The 15,417-nt window shown below is 43.0% G+C and overlaps 1 protein-coding gene across 3 annotated transcripts in view; it reads right to left on the bottom strand.

The window, feature by feature from the left end:
• The window catches only part of CDYL (chromodomain Y like), an 89,261-nt gene extending 87,891 nt beyond the window's left edge, over nucleotides 1-1,370 (bottom strand). For all 3 annotated transcript variants that reach the window (XM_033154500.1, XM_033154501.1, XM_033154503.1), the window contains exon 1: nucleotides 1,225-1,370. In XM_033154500.1, the coding sequence (XP_033010391.1) occupies nucleotides 1,225-1,248 (24 nt within the window). In that variant the 5' untranslated portion in view covers nucleotides 1,249-1,370. The remainder of the gene's footprint in view (nucleotides 1-1,224) is intronic.
• Nucleotides 1,371-15,417: the final 14,047 nt, after the last annotated feature.

The raw sequence follows: 15,417 nt of genomic DNA, 5'->3' as shown, positions 1-15,417 counted from the left end.
CAGATAAACAGTACCAATCTAAAAATACCAACACACACTCTAAATATGTATTTGCCTAAAGGACAAGAGAACTATTGTCTCTTCAGTGAACTGATATTTGCCAAATGGGTTCAAATGGTTCCAAAATAATTATTGTTGCAGAGCCCTAATACAACACTTCGTAAATATCAAAACCAGGAAGTTGCATTGAAGAGGATTTCCAATGTGCATCCACATACATTAGAGATGTGAAAACTTGAAATTCAAAGTTGAAGCGGTTTCCCCCTTCGCTGGCAAAGCTAAAGACTCCAATCTATACCACAGGATCGCATAGTAGTGCAAAAAGGATGACGTCTCTTTAGCACCGGCTCTGAACCTCCCCCCCCCATATTCTTTTTTTTAAAAGAAAAGAAAAACTTGCCTTCCTACAAAAACAACAACGTGGAGGCATATCGTTTTTGAATGTTTCATGCTGTGCATCAACTCAGCTGGCTTGCTGCAAGGCTAAGATGTCAATGCAGTTTCAAAAGACGATTCCAGGAAAGAAAGAAACCCTTCCTCGTGCCCGCCCTGGAGGGGGCATGGCTTTTGCACGCATTTTTGCACACTACGGGGGGGGGGCGCACACAAAACCTCACTTTGGGTGTACAAGAAGCGCCTGAGCAAGTCGTGGCTGTCAGCTCTTGCAACCCACCGTCCGGAACCCACCCGGCAGCACCCACCCACCCTTCCTTTTCCCCCCTCCCCTCCCCCCTCCCTCGTGGAGTCAAGAGTGGCGAGACCGGAGAGGGCAAGGGGGTGGCTGTGGAGTTGGGAGAGGGTTGTGGGGCCGGGCGGTGGGGTGTGTGGGGGAGAGGTGGAGAAGGCGGGCAAGAAGAGAGAAGAAGAGAAAGCGCAAGCCAATGGCAACACTTTGCAGTCTCCTCCTTTCAGTCATATTTCCGTCCTCTTCTCTAGCGAAACTGGGGGAGGGCAGGGAGGCAAAAAGCTCGCAATTTGGAAACACGCGCACGCGGGCCGGCGGGAGCGCGCGCGCGCGGGCGCCTACAGGGCCCCGCCAAGGAAAAAAAGGGAGAAAGAGAGAGAGGAAAGAAATGCAAGGGTGTTGTGTTTTTTTTTTTTAAAGCGTTAGCACTTAAAATAAGGGGGGGGGCAGAGTGAGGATGGCGGGGGGGCCACGGGGTGGGGTGGGGGTTGTGGAGTTGGGAGTGGGGGGGGGAGAGGAAGCACAAGGGTCTGTGTTACCTCGTAGAGTTCCTCGGAAGCCATGCTGAGGCGCCCGCCTCCCAAGGTGGAGTTGGGTGGTGGTTTGGAGATACTTTTGTCTCAGTTGAGTGTCTGCCGTGGCCTCTCTCCTTCTTTCCCCTCCTCCTCTTCTTCTTCTTCTTCCTCCTCCTCCTCCTGCTTTCTCTCTCTGTGTGTGTGTGTGTGTGCGCGCGTGTCTGGCTCCTCTCCCCCCCCCACACACACACACTCACTCACTCTCCCAATGCCCGTGTGGTGCTGGTGGTGGTTGGTGGTGCCTCTGCCGCCCTCCTCCTCCGCTGCTGGTGGTGGTGGTGGTTGTGCGCAGAGCAAGCTGCGCAACGGGGCTCTCGCTCACTCGCACTCGCACTCACTCTCGCACACTTTGCTCGCGAGGCGCGGGAGAAGAAGGAGAAGAAGAAGGCGACGAGGGTGTAGGGGGCGGGGGGGCGCCGCCGCGCGCGCGAGGAGGAGGCAGCTGCAACAGCAGCAGCGGCGACTCCCCTCACCCGCCGCCGCCGCCACTCGGGCGTCCCTCCCCGCGACTCGCTCCGTCGGCTGCCTTGCCTTGCCTGGCCGAGCCTCCCACTAGGATCACTAATCGAGCGCAGAGAGAGTGCCACACGCCCGGGCTCCAGCCTCGCCTAGCGCCATCCTCTTCCTCCTCCTCCTCCCCCTCCCCTCCTTTGATCGCCCATTGTCTCCTCAGCTGAGCGGCGGCGCGAGGGGGCGGCGGGGATTGGGCCAATGGCCGCCGGGAGGAAGGGGGAGGAGCGACGGGAGGGGAGGGGTTTGGAGGAGGAGCAGCAGCAGCAGGAGGGGGGAAGTGGGGAGGTGGTCTGTGGTTGGGGGCGCTGGTGTGCCGTGGGCTCCGTCGGAGGGAGCGCTGCTGGTGCTGGTAGCAACCATGGAGGAAGGGCTGGACCCAACTTTTTGAGGAGATTGGGGGTCCCCAACTCTCCCCCCATTAAAAAAGGCCACCACCACTCAGACTGTGCTGAGGTGTGTTAGGGTAAGGCAGGGCTGCCCTTCAACCCCCTAGCCCCAAGGAAGCAGGCACCCAGCACCTTACTACTTCCTCTGCTCAACTCCAGCCTTGGCACCCTTTGCCCATGTAACCTTCAGGTCCACCCATTCATCTTCTGTTCTGTCCCCCTTCAGCCTTCCCATCTTTGCTTAGCCAACCCTTCATCCCTGCCCATCTATCTCTGGCGTTTCAGACTCATTCCCTTCCAATGGTGATCTGGTTTAGCCACCTAACATGATCATCCTTTCCATCTACTCATTTGCCTGTCCCTTTTACGTTTTACTTCCATGCAACTTCATGGTCCACCCACATCATCGCACCATCAGCCCATTGCCTTTTCCACCTTCTCATCTCATCTACATTCATCTCACTTCATCTCCCAACATCCCCACCCATCCATAGGCTCTACATTCATAAAATATAGTTGGGTTTTGCCCATTCAGACTGCCATTCCCATCCACCTACAAACTACCAACCTATTGCATGTACTCATTTTCTCACCCACCCTTTATATGTATCCCATTATCTCCCATCTGTTCATCAGACCAGCATTTCTACATTCTCTTCTTACAAACTCACCATTCTTCCCAATTATTACATATCCATTTTCTAACCATTCTATTTAACCAGTCCTCTTTTCACGTATCTCCTACTCATCGCTTTCATTTTATTTCTGTCTTTAAGATTTCTGCTAAATTTTATCTACATTGCTTTCACCTACTATTACTGATTAGTATCTCAATCTCTTCCCACTCCATCTATTTGCACCCATCAGCTTGGTTTTTACCTGTTCAGATGTACTTATCCATCTTGTTTTCCCTTTTAAATTCTTCCATTCATATCCCATCCATCAACACACTGAGACTGCAATCCTAACCTCACTTACTAGTAAGTACGTCACATTGAATTCAATAGGACTTAATTATGAATAGACACGGTTAGGACTGCAGTGTAAGCCTCTTCTCATTTATTATATACATCTATTTATCCATTCCTTAACAATATCAGATTCGCTGTCATATATGCATCTTCCAGTTCTGTCCTAATTTCCAGTAACAGTTTCGTGTTCCCAGCTTACTTCATCTTTAGTACCTTCAGTATTTTATATAAACTTTATATTACAACAGCTTCAAAAGTCTGTGGTTATGCTTACCATTATTGTGGCTGCTTGCGGAGACTTCTGGAGTATTTGGATATGAGGAATTGCATACAACAGTGGGAGAATTCATAAATGGTTTCTTGGCAAATTTCTTCACCTCCTGAAGAAAAATTGATTAAATATTGCCTTTAAAATGATTGACTAAAAGCCTGTCTTCCACTCAATTAAGGAAAAACATAGGCAGATACAAAGCCAGATATGCAAAGAGAGCAACATCAAGAGATGCTTAGGCTAGGGCTGAACTCCAAATTAAGTCAGTGAATAGAATTTCAGTTCATATATATCACATACATTTGCACATAACAAAATTAAGATTATAAGAAATAACATACTTTTTTAACCTCTTGGCATATTTGCCAGAAAAGAAAACAAGCAGAAAACTGTGTTCTTCAGGAATGCTGAGCATTAGGACATTAAGCAATACAAAATATAGCACAGGATTACAACGCATAATTGTCATTTCTGCAGCCAGGATTTCAAACAAAGTAGTTTTGTTTACATTATCCAAGTTCATAGATGGGCAAAGCTTATTGACAGTGATTCCTGCTGCACTGAATGTTCTCTCAAGCCATTAAAATAGTTTGATTACAATTTCTTTTTCTCACCAATCTTGCAAATAGTGAATTTGTCTGCTACCAGACGAGGAGATCGGCAAAGTTACTGACCTGCTATCTGGCATACTCTTGAATTTCACTTAGCAATGCATATGCAATATTTGCTGCATCAGGTGTGGAAAATGTAGAAGTTTCAGCAGCTTCATAGTCTGTTTCTGGATCAGAAATTGCAGTTCTAGGAAAAACTGTTCTCTATTTTGCTGGAAAACAGTCTGATTGACTAACTTGGCCTTTTGCATTGGAGCATCTGTGTTGTTCATGAGATGCAACCACAAGCCCTCTGGAAGCATCGCAGTATCTTGATACTTGAGTCAAGACCAGTTGCTTCTTCATATTTTTAAAGATCTCCCAAGCTCATCTTCTCTCAAGTCATCCATCAGCACTGCTAATATATCCTGGATGACTGTTAGAACTTTTCATACCGTTTGATAAATGACCTACAGTATGTAGAAACCACAACACGGAAGAACATTTTTTACCTTCAAGCAGCTCTTGACACTTCAAGACAAGGCTGCAGTATACTCTAAGCACGTTCTCCATCTTGTTCCACTCCTATGAAGAAAGTCTGCTTTCACAAAATTTGTTCAACAATGTATTTCACTTTTAGAATATCTTTTGTTGTTGTTGTTTAGTCATGTCCGACTCTTCGTGACCCCATGGACCAGAGCACGCCAGGCACTCCTGTCTTCCACTGCCTACCACAGTTTGGTCAGACTCATGTTGGTAGCTTCGAGAATATCTAGCATTGTACAAATGCCACCTTGTGATAATGTCTTGCTGCAGTTTGTTGTCACCCAGACCAGGTTTTTCCATTTTACTGTGAGGAGAATTTCTGTTGGAAGCAATCTGGAATCTTGTGATACTTACTAAGTTGCTTGTCAACTTAGCCTTCAGAAATGCTTTATTAATACTTAACGGCAAAATACTTGGCTAGAATGCCTTTCATGCGACTCAGGAATTAAAGCCATAAGGTTGACGGATACCTTCCAATCTTCCACTACCTCCTCCAATTCTTCACTATATATCCCAGCAGTCTTGCCATCTCCTCAGAGCTACACTGCCGAACTTAAAGTGCATACACATGAAAGCTCATACCAAGAACAAACTTAGTTGGTCTCTAAGGTGCTACTGGAAAGAATTTTTTATTTTTTTATTTTGTTTTGTTCAGGGAGTAGTTACCCCAAGGTGACCATGATTAACTAGAATGACACCTATCAGACTCGGCATCAGCGTTTAAGTCTTTATGTTTTCTCATAAATCCTTGTCCGTGTACTCCATTTGTTTCATAATAGTTCTACTTTTGTGTTCATGACTTGAGCAGCATGTATTTTATATCAAGCCAGAATTGTTTTTATTATTAAAGTTTTCAAATATCCATCTTGTTGAATAACACACGATAATATACAAATCAGGTAATAAAAATAAAGGATGCAGTATAACAAAGGAGCAACACAATTCCAACAACATTGCTCCAGAAAGTTGTTAATCCATGTGGTATACCTGGAATTGCCCTGTTTCTTGTATGAGGATCGACTCACCTACTCTACCAATAAAAAACAACAACCCATTATCTATAGTTTTGCTCCTTAAATCTAATTTAATGCATTGGTTTTGCCATTGATGTCTATTCCCATATTTTATAATACTGTTCTTTGACAAACGGCACTATGGTGGTTCTTTCCCGCATATAAACTCTTGCAGCTGTCAGCAAATATGAAGTTAATTCTGCATGTTCTTATCTTACTGAACCCTCTAAATAATTTAATACAAAGACCGCCAGGTATATTGGGAATTCACAACCCAAAGCTCTTTGCAAATATGTCCCCCCTTTTTTTGGCCAAAGGGAATTTCTACCACATATGAAAGAAATATTTCTCTTTTTTGTATTTCCAACATAAGTCAGTATAGTCCTTGTTGATCTTATTTATTTTTTGCAGGTGTAATATACCACCTTTTCATAATTTCATAAGTCGTCTCTGATTTCTGAGTTTAAGGAGAACTTACCTTCTGTCAACCATAATTTCCCTCATACATTTATAGATATATTTTCTCCGATATTCAGAAGGCATCTCACCATGTAACTTGTTCCTGCTCTGTGCAATATCTGAGCAATAAATGGTATATTTTTGCAATTATCTTGTGTTTTTCTTTTGTTACCACCAACTTCTCAAACTCAGGTGTTTCTCTCCTATAATTGTGCCTTCTAGCAAGTTATTGCACCTTAGTGCAGATTTGAAAATATTCACACTACAAATATTACTTTTCTGCATTTGTCTTCTAATTTCTGAGTACGAAATCATACATCCCTCTTTTTCCAGTTCCTGAATCCTGAACAAATTGCTTGATTTCCACATTTTAAACCTGCTTCTTGCTCCTATTATGATTGCTCCTATGATTGACTCTAAAGGTGAAGGGTTTGGACTGAGTAATCTTTTAAAGTGATCCCAAATATTCATTAAATCAGACAATAAAAACTTGACTTTGAGGAAAGGAGATGTAATTTCATGTTCTCGCTATAATAAATTGTGTAGCAAGATTAATCAGATTTTGTTCAAATTTTGATATGCCTTCATACAGATTTATAGTCCAATCTATTATCAAGTTAATCACATTAGAAATGTAAAGTAGGCTTAAGTTTAGGATACGAAGTCTTCCTATTTTTCCTTTCCACCCCCCATCATACAAAATCTTAGTCTTCAGTCTCTCTTTTTTTGCCAAATAAATTTTAATATCAATTGTTGCCATTTATTTAATAATGAGGAAGTTATTTTGATCGATAGATGCTGAAATAAGAAGTTAATATTTGATAACACAATCATTTTTTACTGTAGTAATTCCACCCGAGAAAGATAAAGGGAATTCCTGCCATTCTAATAGAAGGGAGAAGCACTCCTTAAACAAAATTTCATCATTATTCTTAAATAAGTCTTATGTTTCTGAGGTTAATCTTATGCCAAGATAATGGGTCGGCTTATTTGTGCAATGACACTGAAACATATCTTTTGTTTTCTGTTTTGAGTCCGATAATCAATTCAGACCTATATTTTCTATTTTTTCTTCTACTTAATATATATCTGACTAGATTGCCACAGGAAGAAATACTTTCTTCTATTTTAGATTGCCTATAGTGCTGACAGGCTTCAAGTTAGTAACTATCCATAATACCAGCCTGCTGGTTTATTTCCTGCTTTTTAATAGGACATACTGGCTTTTCACAATCTGTGTTTAATTTAGCCTGATTAGGTGAGGATTGTTTTGGAACAGATTTTTCACTTTCAGTGTTGATTCTTGGTACCCGGTTCTCATGCAGTAGGTTAAGCTGGAAACATTCAAAAATAACATTTATTTATTTATTTATTTATTTAGCAGCTAGCAAATGAGTCACTAAAACATGTTTGGTCTGCCACTACTGAGCAGGCCAGCCAATCTGCTAGCCACAAAGAAAAGAGCAAACCTAATTAACACAGGTTGGTTCAGTGACTTGCCTGATTAACCAGGGCCTTTTTTTTTTATCAAGGCAATTTTTTAAAATAAATTATCAAGTCAATTAATCAATTAATGCTGCAAGTCCACCATTTACGTGAAGCTTTTGATACAACCTATTCACCAAGGCTTTTGTTCTTCCTCTGAATTTACATTGGTGGTTCCGTATCTATCAAACAAATAATAACTACTAAACAGCTGGAAGCTAAATCAGTTTATTCAGGGGGAAAATGCATTACAGTATTTGTTGAATGCCACTGCTGTGCTTAGCAGTTTATCTATAAAGACATTGACTTGGTGCTGTACAAGTCATGTTATCCATGACAGTACTGTATCTAGAATCTGCAGCAACAGAAATAGCACACGGCCATGTAGAATCTAGTCAGAAGATGGGAGAATCTGTATCAAAACCTTTAGGATAGGGGTCAACAAACTTTTTCAGCAGGGGGCTGGTCCACTGTCCCTCAGACCTTGTGGGGGGGCCAGACTATAAATTGGGGGGGGGGGGATGAACGAATTCCTATGCCCCACAAATAACCCAGAGATGCATTTTAAATAAAAGAGCACATTCTACTCATGTTAAAACACACTGTCTGCGGGCTGAATTTAAAAGGCGATTGGGCCGGATACGGCCCCTCGGCCTTAGTTTGCCTACCCATGCTTTAGGATCTCAGTAGTCATAGCAGAAAAAAGGGCATCACATTTAGGAAGGCTTGAAATGGGCCCCTCTAGAAATTTTTAACATTTGTTTTTAATACTAATTTTTAATTTGTTGCAACTCAGATTTTTAATTTCATGCCCGATTTTCCAGACACAGTTGTGGAATTCCGAAAGCCATCCTGGCTTCTGATTTGATCCCAGAATGTCCCTATTTCCCCCACCGGTGCTGCCGCCAAGCTCAGTGAGGAGGATGAGCCGGAGCTTGTCCCAAGATGGCAGCTGCGAGAGAGAATCCTGTTGCCTCTTCATGGCCTTTCCATGGCTGCCACTGCCAGCCTCTTCCCTTGGGCAGCTTGTAGCTGCTGCAGGTGAAGAAGAGGAGAGGCTGTGGCTGCTGAGGCCCAGCCCGGTTCTGAAGGGCAGGCAGAATGTTAAGATGTTAAAAAGTTACCCGTGTTGAACTTTTTGGTGTTATATCTATATCTATATCTATATCTATATCTATATCTATATCTATCTATCTATCTATCTATCTATCTATCTATCTATCTATTTATTTATTTATCTATCTATCTATCATGAGTTCAGTGCATTAATTGGTTAAAAGGCTGCTTCTTAAACAATTAAAATTATTTAATGGGTTGACATACCTATTATATTTTAGGTGCTAATACTGGTCTATGCATACTAAGGAACAAGCTTCACTGCACTTGGTTTTAGTGGGGCTGCAGTCTCACTCCGCCCTTCCTGCTGGCACTACTGTTTTCCTACTTGCATGGCAAGGTCCCCAACCCCCCCCCCCCATGAGGTTGAATAAAGATACTTGACAACAGTATTTTGGGTTAATGGGCTAATAAAAGGCCACAAACTTTATTGGTTATAGATTGTGAACGGTATTGGCTTAGGCATTGGACCTAACCGTCTATATCTGACTCCCACCCATCTGTGCGGAGTCTGGGAAGGGTTAACCACCAGTAGGGGGAGTCCTGCTGATGCACATCAACTAGGAGCTGCCCCGGGGCCACCAATAGGGGTCGCGCCTTAGGCCCTAGCCTCCCCGGGCTTCGGACAGGGCCACGCCCTCGGAATCCTTTAATGCAGGGGTGGCCAACTCCCAAGAGACTGTGATCTACTTACAGAGTTAAAAACTGGCAGTGATCTACCCCCTTTTTGGGTTCAGGTCAAAGTTGTTGTTGAGCTTTTTTTAGGGAGAAGGAAATCCCTGTTTTTGGGGGTGCAAGGCAAAAAAATTGAGCTTTTTTTTAGGGGAGCCAAGTTGTTGAGCTTCTTTGGGGGGAGCCAGTGATCTACCAGTGATCTTCCTGCTTGGCAGGGGGTTGGACTGGATGGCCCTTGTGGTCTCTTCCAACACAGACGTCCAGTGATCTACCGGTAGATCATGATCTACCTGTTGGACGTGCCTGCTTTAGTGGAATACCCTTCAATGTGCAGGGGAGGTGATGGCACTACCTCCTCTCCTCTCTTCTCCAGCAATATTCCAATGCCTAACCGCCAAACCTTACAAAGTTGTGGCGATTTGCTACAAGGTAGGCGAAAACCAAGTGGCCGGTGCCAATTTGCCAAGTGGAAAAAGTCCTACCAGGCCCCTCAATGGCGACCAACCAAAGTCCATAGCAAGGTCAAGAGATGAAAAAACTTAAAGGGCGGGAGGGTGAGAAAACCGGAGCAGCTGGAAGCACGAAAAGGGTGAGATTCCTGCTGCGTCCTGCTTACATTAAGCAGGACACCCCCCCCCCCCCGAGCAATCAGCTTCGTTGCCTGGGCAGTGACGCAGCCAGGAATCCCCCCCAATCACGCAGGGCTGACCACACCCCTGCGCACATGAAGGGGTTGTGAGTGCCCACAACTCCACCTCCTCAGGCAGAAGTGGCTTTGCGTGGCAAGGTCCCCCCCCCCCCGCACAAGGTTGAATAAAGACACTTGACAACAGTATATTAGGTTAATGGGCAAAAAAAGGCCACAACTTTATTGGTTACAGATTTGGTTTGGTGATGCTGGCCACATGACTTGGAAAGCTGTCTGTGGATAAACGCCAGCTCCCTCGGCCTGTAAAGCGAGATGAGCGCCGCAACCCCAGAGTCATTCGCGACTGGACTTAACTGTCGGGTCCCTTTACCTTTACGTAGCACATATTGTGCAAATATTATTCGTAGCTGATGATGCACACCCCGATCCCAATCTTCTAACCATCTGGTGGGATTAAATGTATTGCAATGCAAAAAGTGTTTGGAAAACCAGGAAATCTTTTATCAATTTTTTCCATGCTAAATGGCTTCCCTGCTGCACAAATATTTAATTTTGTAGTTTTGCGTGTGGTTTTTTGTTGTTTTTTTCAAATCTCTTTGCAATCTTTTTGTTTTTATTTTGTAAACCGCCACGTGATCCTCAGATGAAGGGTGGTATAGAATTTGTTATAATACAATACAGTACAGTACAATCAGGTAAAAGTCCTTCTGCACAGAGATCACCGAGAAAATAAAAATAACAGTAAGATAATACCAGAGATGTTAAGATGCCTGTAAGAAAATGTCAAGACCCATTTGACCTATTCATCCAACATTATCTGCTGTGGAATAGTTTTCTGGGTAACACAGCACAGAACTTCAAGCAAAGCTGCCAAACCTTCAAGAAGGATTTGGGAGGAGGGAAATAATACAACATTACATGAGACAAGAAACATTTCTCTGGCAGGCTGATTGATTTTGAAGTTGCTGATATGAAATGTCCAAGTATCAGGTGGACCAGTGGTTGAATGATAGGACCATAAATTCTAGACATATATTTTACTGCACATCAGAGGTGAACGCTTCTTCAAGTGTTGGGTATGTCATACTGAAGGCCAAACCACTCATGACAATGGAGCAAGATTCTTCCCTCCAATGGTTATGTGTTATGTATCTGAAGAAGTGTGCATGCACACAAAAGCTCATACCAAGAACAAACTTAGTTGGTCTCTAAGGTGCTACTGGAAGGATTTTTTAATTTTGTTTTGACTATGTCTTAGTCAGTTAGTGCTTTTGTTTTTAACAAAAGCAGCCTAACAGTGTAGCCCCAAGCGCACTTAATACAGAGTAAGCCCCATTGAGCTTACTGAGTAAACAGGTTTACTCGATTAGGTAAACCCTCAACTCCTTCCTCAAGCGAAGGAAAAAATACAGGCAGCTGAATCGAACCAGGTAATACCCAGAGTGGACCTATTGAAATTAATCAACTTGTTAATCATGACTGACTCATGTTCATTTATTTGGATGGGTGTGCTTAAAGTAGGACATAGCTAGACACAACCCAGAGCCACATATAATACCTATAATTTGTATATGTACACAAGCACCTAATAATAAACTATCCATTATAATTTATCTTACAACAGTAATATAGAAATATATCTTTAAAAATACTAATATGATTCCTTTGAAAACCCAGTCCTTAACTATTGCAGTATCCTATGAAAATATGAAATCTACTGATGCTCCATAAGACATAGGAAATAACTTTAATCATAGTTCTAAACCCTATTTTTAGAAAAGCTATCCCTGTTATTATTATTTGTTTAAAAGAATCTATCTTGTAACACAAAACAAAACACTCTGCATGAATACTACCAATGAATCAAGTTTTGCCTAGGATGAATCAGCAACCCTATATTTCTAATTATATTTCAACAGATCTTCAGTCATTAAAACTCGGCACCCAATCTTACTTAACATCATCTGGCCACTGCAACTGTAAACAAGTATGCAAGTGAGGATAGGTATATTTTTTGTAGTCACTAGGTGTGCAGTACACTTAGTTACATCTGTGTGCAGCCAAGATTTTGCTATTGCTAATCAGATCTTGCTTGGCAGAAGCAAGCAATATCTTGTCATGCTTCCTGATAGGTATGTCCTCAGAGCTAAGGAACTGACTGAGCTGGCTTAGACACGGCAGTGGCGATCAGGAGATTAAAATCCCTCTGGTACACAGAAGAAGTAGGTTGAGGTGATATAACCTATGTGTCATCCAATGGACTGCCCTACTTCAGATACAGCTGCAGGATTCTACCTTTGAATGCTGCCTCCAACAAAACCCTTACTTTTTAAAAAATAACAACAACCCTAGCACATGAATTAGAACAGTTCTAGTCCTAGTTTGAGGATAGTGGTCAGAGTGGGTAGACTCGGACTTGGAAGACCAGGACTTAAATCCCCACTCAGCAATGAAGCTCACTGGATGACCTTGAGCCAATCAGTCACTGCCTCTAAGTCTAATCTACGTCACACGGTTGTTGTGGCCGGGATTTAATGAGGTGGGGAAGAGCCATGTAGGCAACCTTGAGCTCCTTGGAGAAAAAGGGGATATGAATGAATGAATGAAAATGCAGAGTAACGTTGATATAGATAATTCCACACCTCGTCTGGTATTATACGGTCTGTTCTTCTGCCTCAGGCCTCTTACACCTCATATGCCCTTACAATCTGTTGCATATCTCTTCTTTCTTCTTCTTCTTCTTCTTCTTCTTCTTCTTCTTCTTCTTCTTCTTCTTCTTCTTCGGCGGCAATCACTCATAGCCGAGTAAGATTATCTTCCATGTGTAGAGGAAATGTGGAAGACCATTGTAATTTCGAGGAATTAGGTGACATGTCTCTTTCCCTTTTACATCCCTGGTTTAAGGTCTGCTGATTTATGATAGTATAATTTGTTTTTCACACACCTGTGTCAGGAGTTTCCTGGTCTCCTGTGTTCTAAGTGCTGATTGGCTAGTGGGGAAGATACCCAGTTGCAGTGAGTGGGAGACTCTCAGCTGCTCCGCATTAGTTGCACCCAGTATCCTGGGCTGACCATGAGTAATGCCTGTTAACCAGGCACACTCAGTTACATCAAAGTTGGCTATAAAAGCTGTAGGCTGAAGGAGCTCAGTGAGCTTTTTCACAGATTGAGGTACTTGATGATGTGAGACTGTTGGCCACAGTCTCTCTTGCTGCTCTACCTGGGGCTCTGGGCAGCCGAAGGAGAGATTGTGTGTAACTCCTGTCTGGTATGTTATAATTTGTGTTTTGTATGCCTGCTGTTATTTGTTGACCTTATGCAAATAAAGCATTGCTTTTCCCTTCACCCACCGGCGTGCTTATTGGCTCCAGATCCAGAAAGAACCCTGCCCTTGGCAGAACACCATGAACACGGTCTTAATAGTGAGTCCATAAGTGACTGTGGAAGCCAATTCTGGATGCACACGTCCTTCCACAGTGGGGACATAGGTTTCTGGGCGGGAGTTGATCATGGTGAGGGTTTGCCAAACGTGCCTTCCTCTTAGCACGTTTCTCCCTTTCGTCCTGAGTTCAAGCGTCTTCAAAGCCCATGACAGCTTTGGTAAAGGCTATTCTCCAAATGAGTGCTTGCAGGCCAGTGTTTCCCAGTTGTCTGTGTTTATACTACATTTTTTAGATTTGCCTTGAGAGAGTCTTTGAAACTCTTTTATTGACCACCAGCATTACACTTACTATTTTAAAGTTTGGAATAGAGTGGTTGCTTTGGAAGACGATAATCGGGCATCCACACAATATGACCAGTCCAACAAAGTTGATGATGAAGAATCATTGCTTCGACACTGCTGATCTTTGCTTCTTCCAGTACACTGGCATTAGTTCACCTGTCTTCCCAGGTGATGTGTAAAATTTTTTGGAGGCACCGTTGATGGAATCTTTCGAGGAGCTGAAGATGGTGTTTATAAGTGGTCCACATTCACAAGCATACAGTATGGTTGGTAGTATAATACCTTTGTAAACAAGCATTTTGGTTTCCCTGCAAATATCCTGGTCCTCAAACACTCTGCACTTCAATCGGGAGAAAGCTGCACTCGCAGAGCTCAGGCGATGCTGAATTTCGGCATCAATGTCAGTCCTTGTAGAAAGATAACTGCCCAGGTAGGAGAAGTGATTGACATTTTCCAACATTACACTATTGAGTTGGATTGTTGCATGCCTAGATCAGGTACAAATCTTATATATTTCGAACGTAGTCCCGTCTAGCAGCCATTTGTGCCTTATAGCTAATGGTCCCATTCACACTGGGCTTACCCTTATGCAGGAAATTTGCAGCTGAGCCGTGCTTGGATTTATAATCCTGTGTCAAGCTTGTCAACATCTGACTAAGTGTCTATTTTCTTTAAGTTGCCATTTCCCCCATTTAAAGAATAAACCATTAAAAGACCTAAAATGTAATCCTGCCTAACCACTCTTTCTATTCATTACCTTCATGGTAAACTGGGTATTTAATCTGGTAATATTTTTGTGCCATTCAAAAGCACTTTCTTCCATGATAAACTCAGAGAGGGTGTTCAATCAGCCATACTCGGCTGCTTCATTGCTTTCAGGTAATGCTACATTAATTTAGAGAAGCATGATATTGTTCCACCATCATCACTGGTATTATGGCAAGGCAACAAGAAGATTTCCAGCTGTAAAATATATCGGCTCGGGGCAAGGGGCAGAATAGCCACGTAGCCAAAAATGTATCATTCCCAAAACATTTCAAATGATGCCATTTGATCTGCTTATCTGTGACGATTAGGAAACTTCTGTAAATAAATACCAGGGTCCTTTCCAAGTCTACAATTCTATGATTCTATCTCTTAAAATTGAAATCAAACCATATAAGTAATTTCTGAAACAGATGGTTACTTACTCCCCCACCTTGCAAGTTTTATGGCATTTGAAAGCAAAGAAGAAGAAGAAGAAGAAGAAGAAGAAGAAGAAGAAGAAGAGTTTGGATTTGATATCCCGCTTTTCACTACCCGAAGGAGTCTCAAAGCGGCTAACATTCTCCTTTCCCTTCCTCCCCCACAACAAACACTCTGTGAGGTCAGTGGGGCTGAGAGACTTCAAAGAGGTGTCACTAGCCCAAGGTCACCCAGCAGCAGCATGTGGAGGAGTGGAGACACGAACCCGGTTCACCAGATTACGAGTCTACCGCTCTTAACCACTACACCACACTGGCACTGCAGATATTCATGGCTATACCAGGTCACAATTATTTTGGAGGCTTGATGGAGCACAGAGAACAACTGGGAACCTGAAAACATTGCTATGTAAAATGCCACAATATGGATTCCCTGTCTCCTGGTCCTGAGTATTATATCATTTTTATGGTGCAAACAAATATCAAGCACTCCTTGGGTAGCGGAACCTCAGAAAGTGCACAAATGTTCTTCTGTTACCAAATAGTGTTGAACACACAATGGTTAGTCAGTCCAC

The sequence above is a fragment of the Lacerta agilis genome, chromosome 7, assembly GCF_009819535.1.
Source record: "Lacerta agilis isolate rLacAgi1 chromosome 7, rLacAgi1.pri, whole genome shotgun sequence".
NCBI classification, from domain to species: domain Eukaryota; kingdom Metazoa; phylum Chordata; class Lepidosauria; order Squamata; family Lacertidae; genus Lacerta; species Lacerta agilis.
This window is presented reverse-complemented; position numbering and strand designations above follow the sequence as displayed.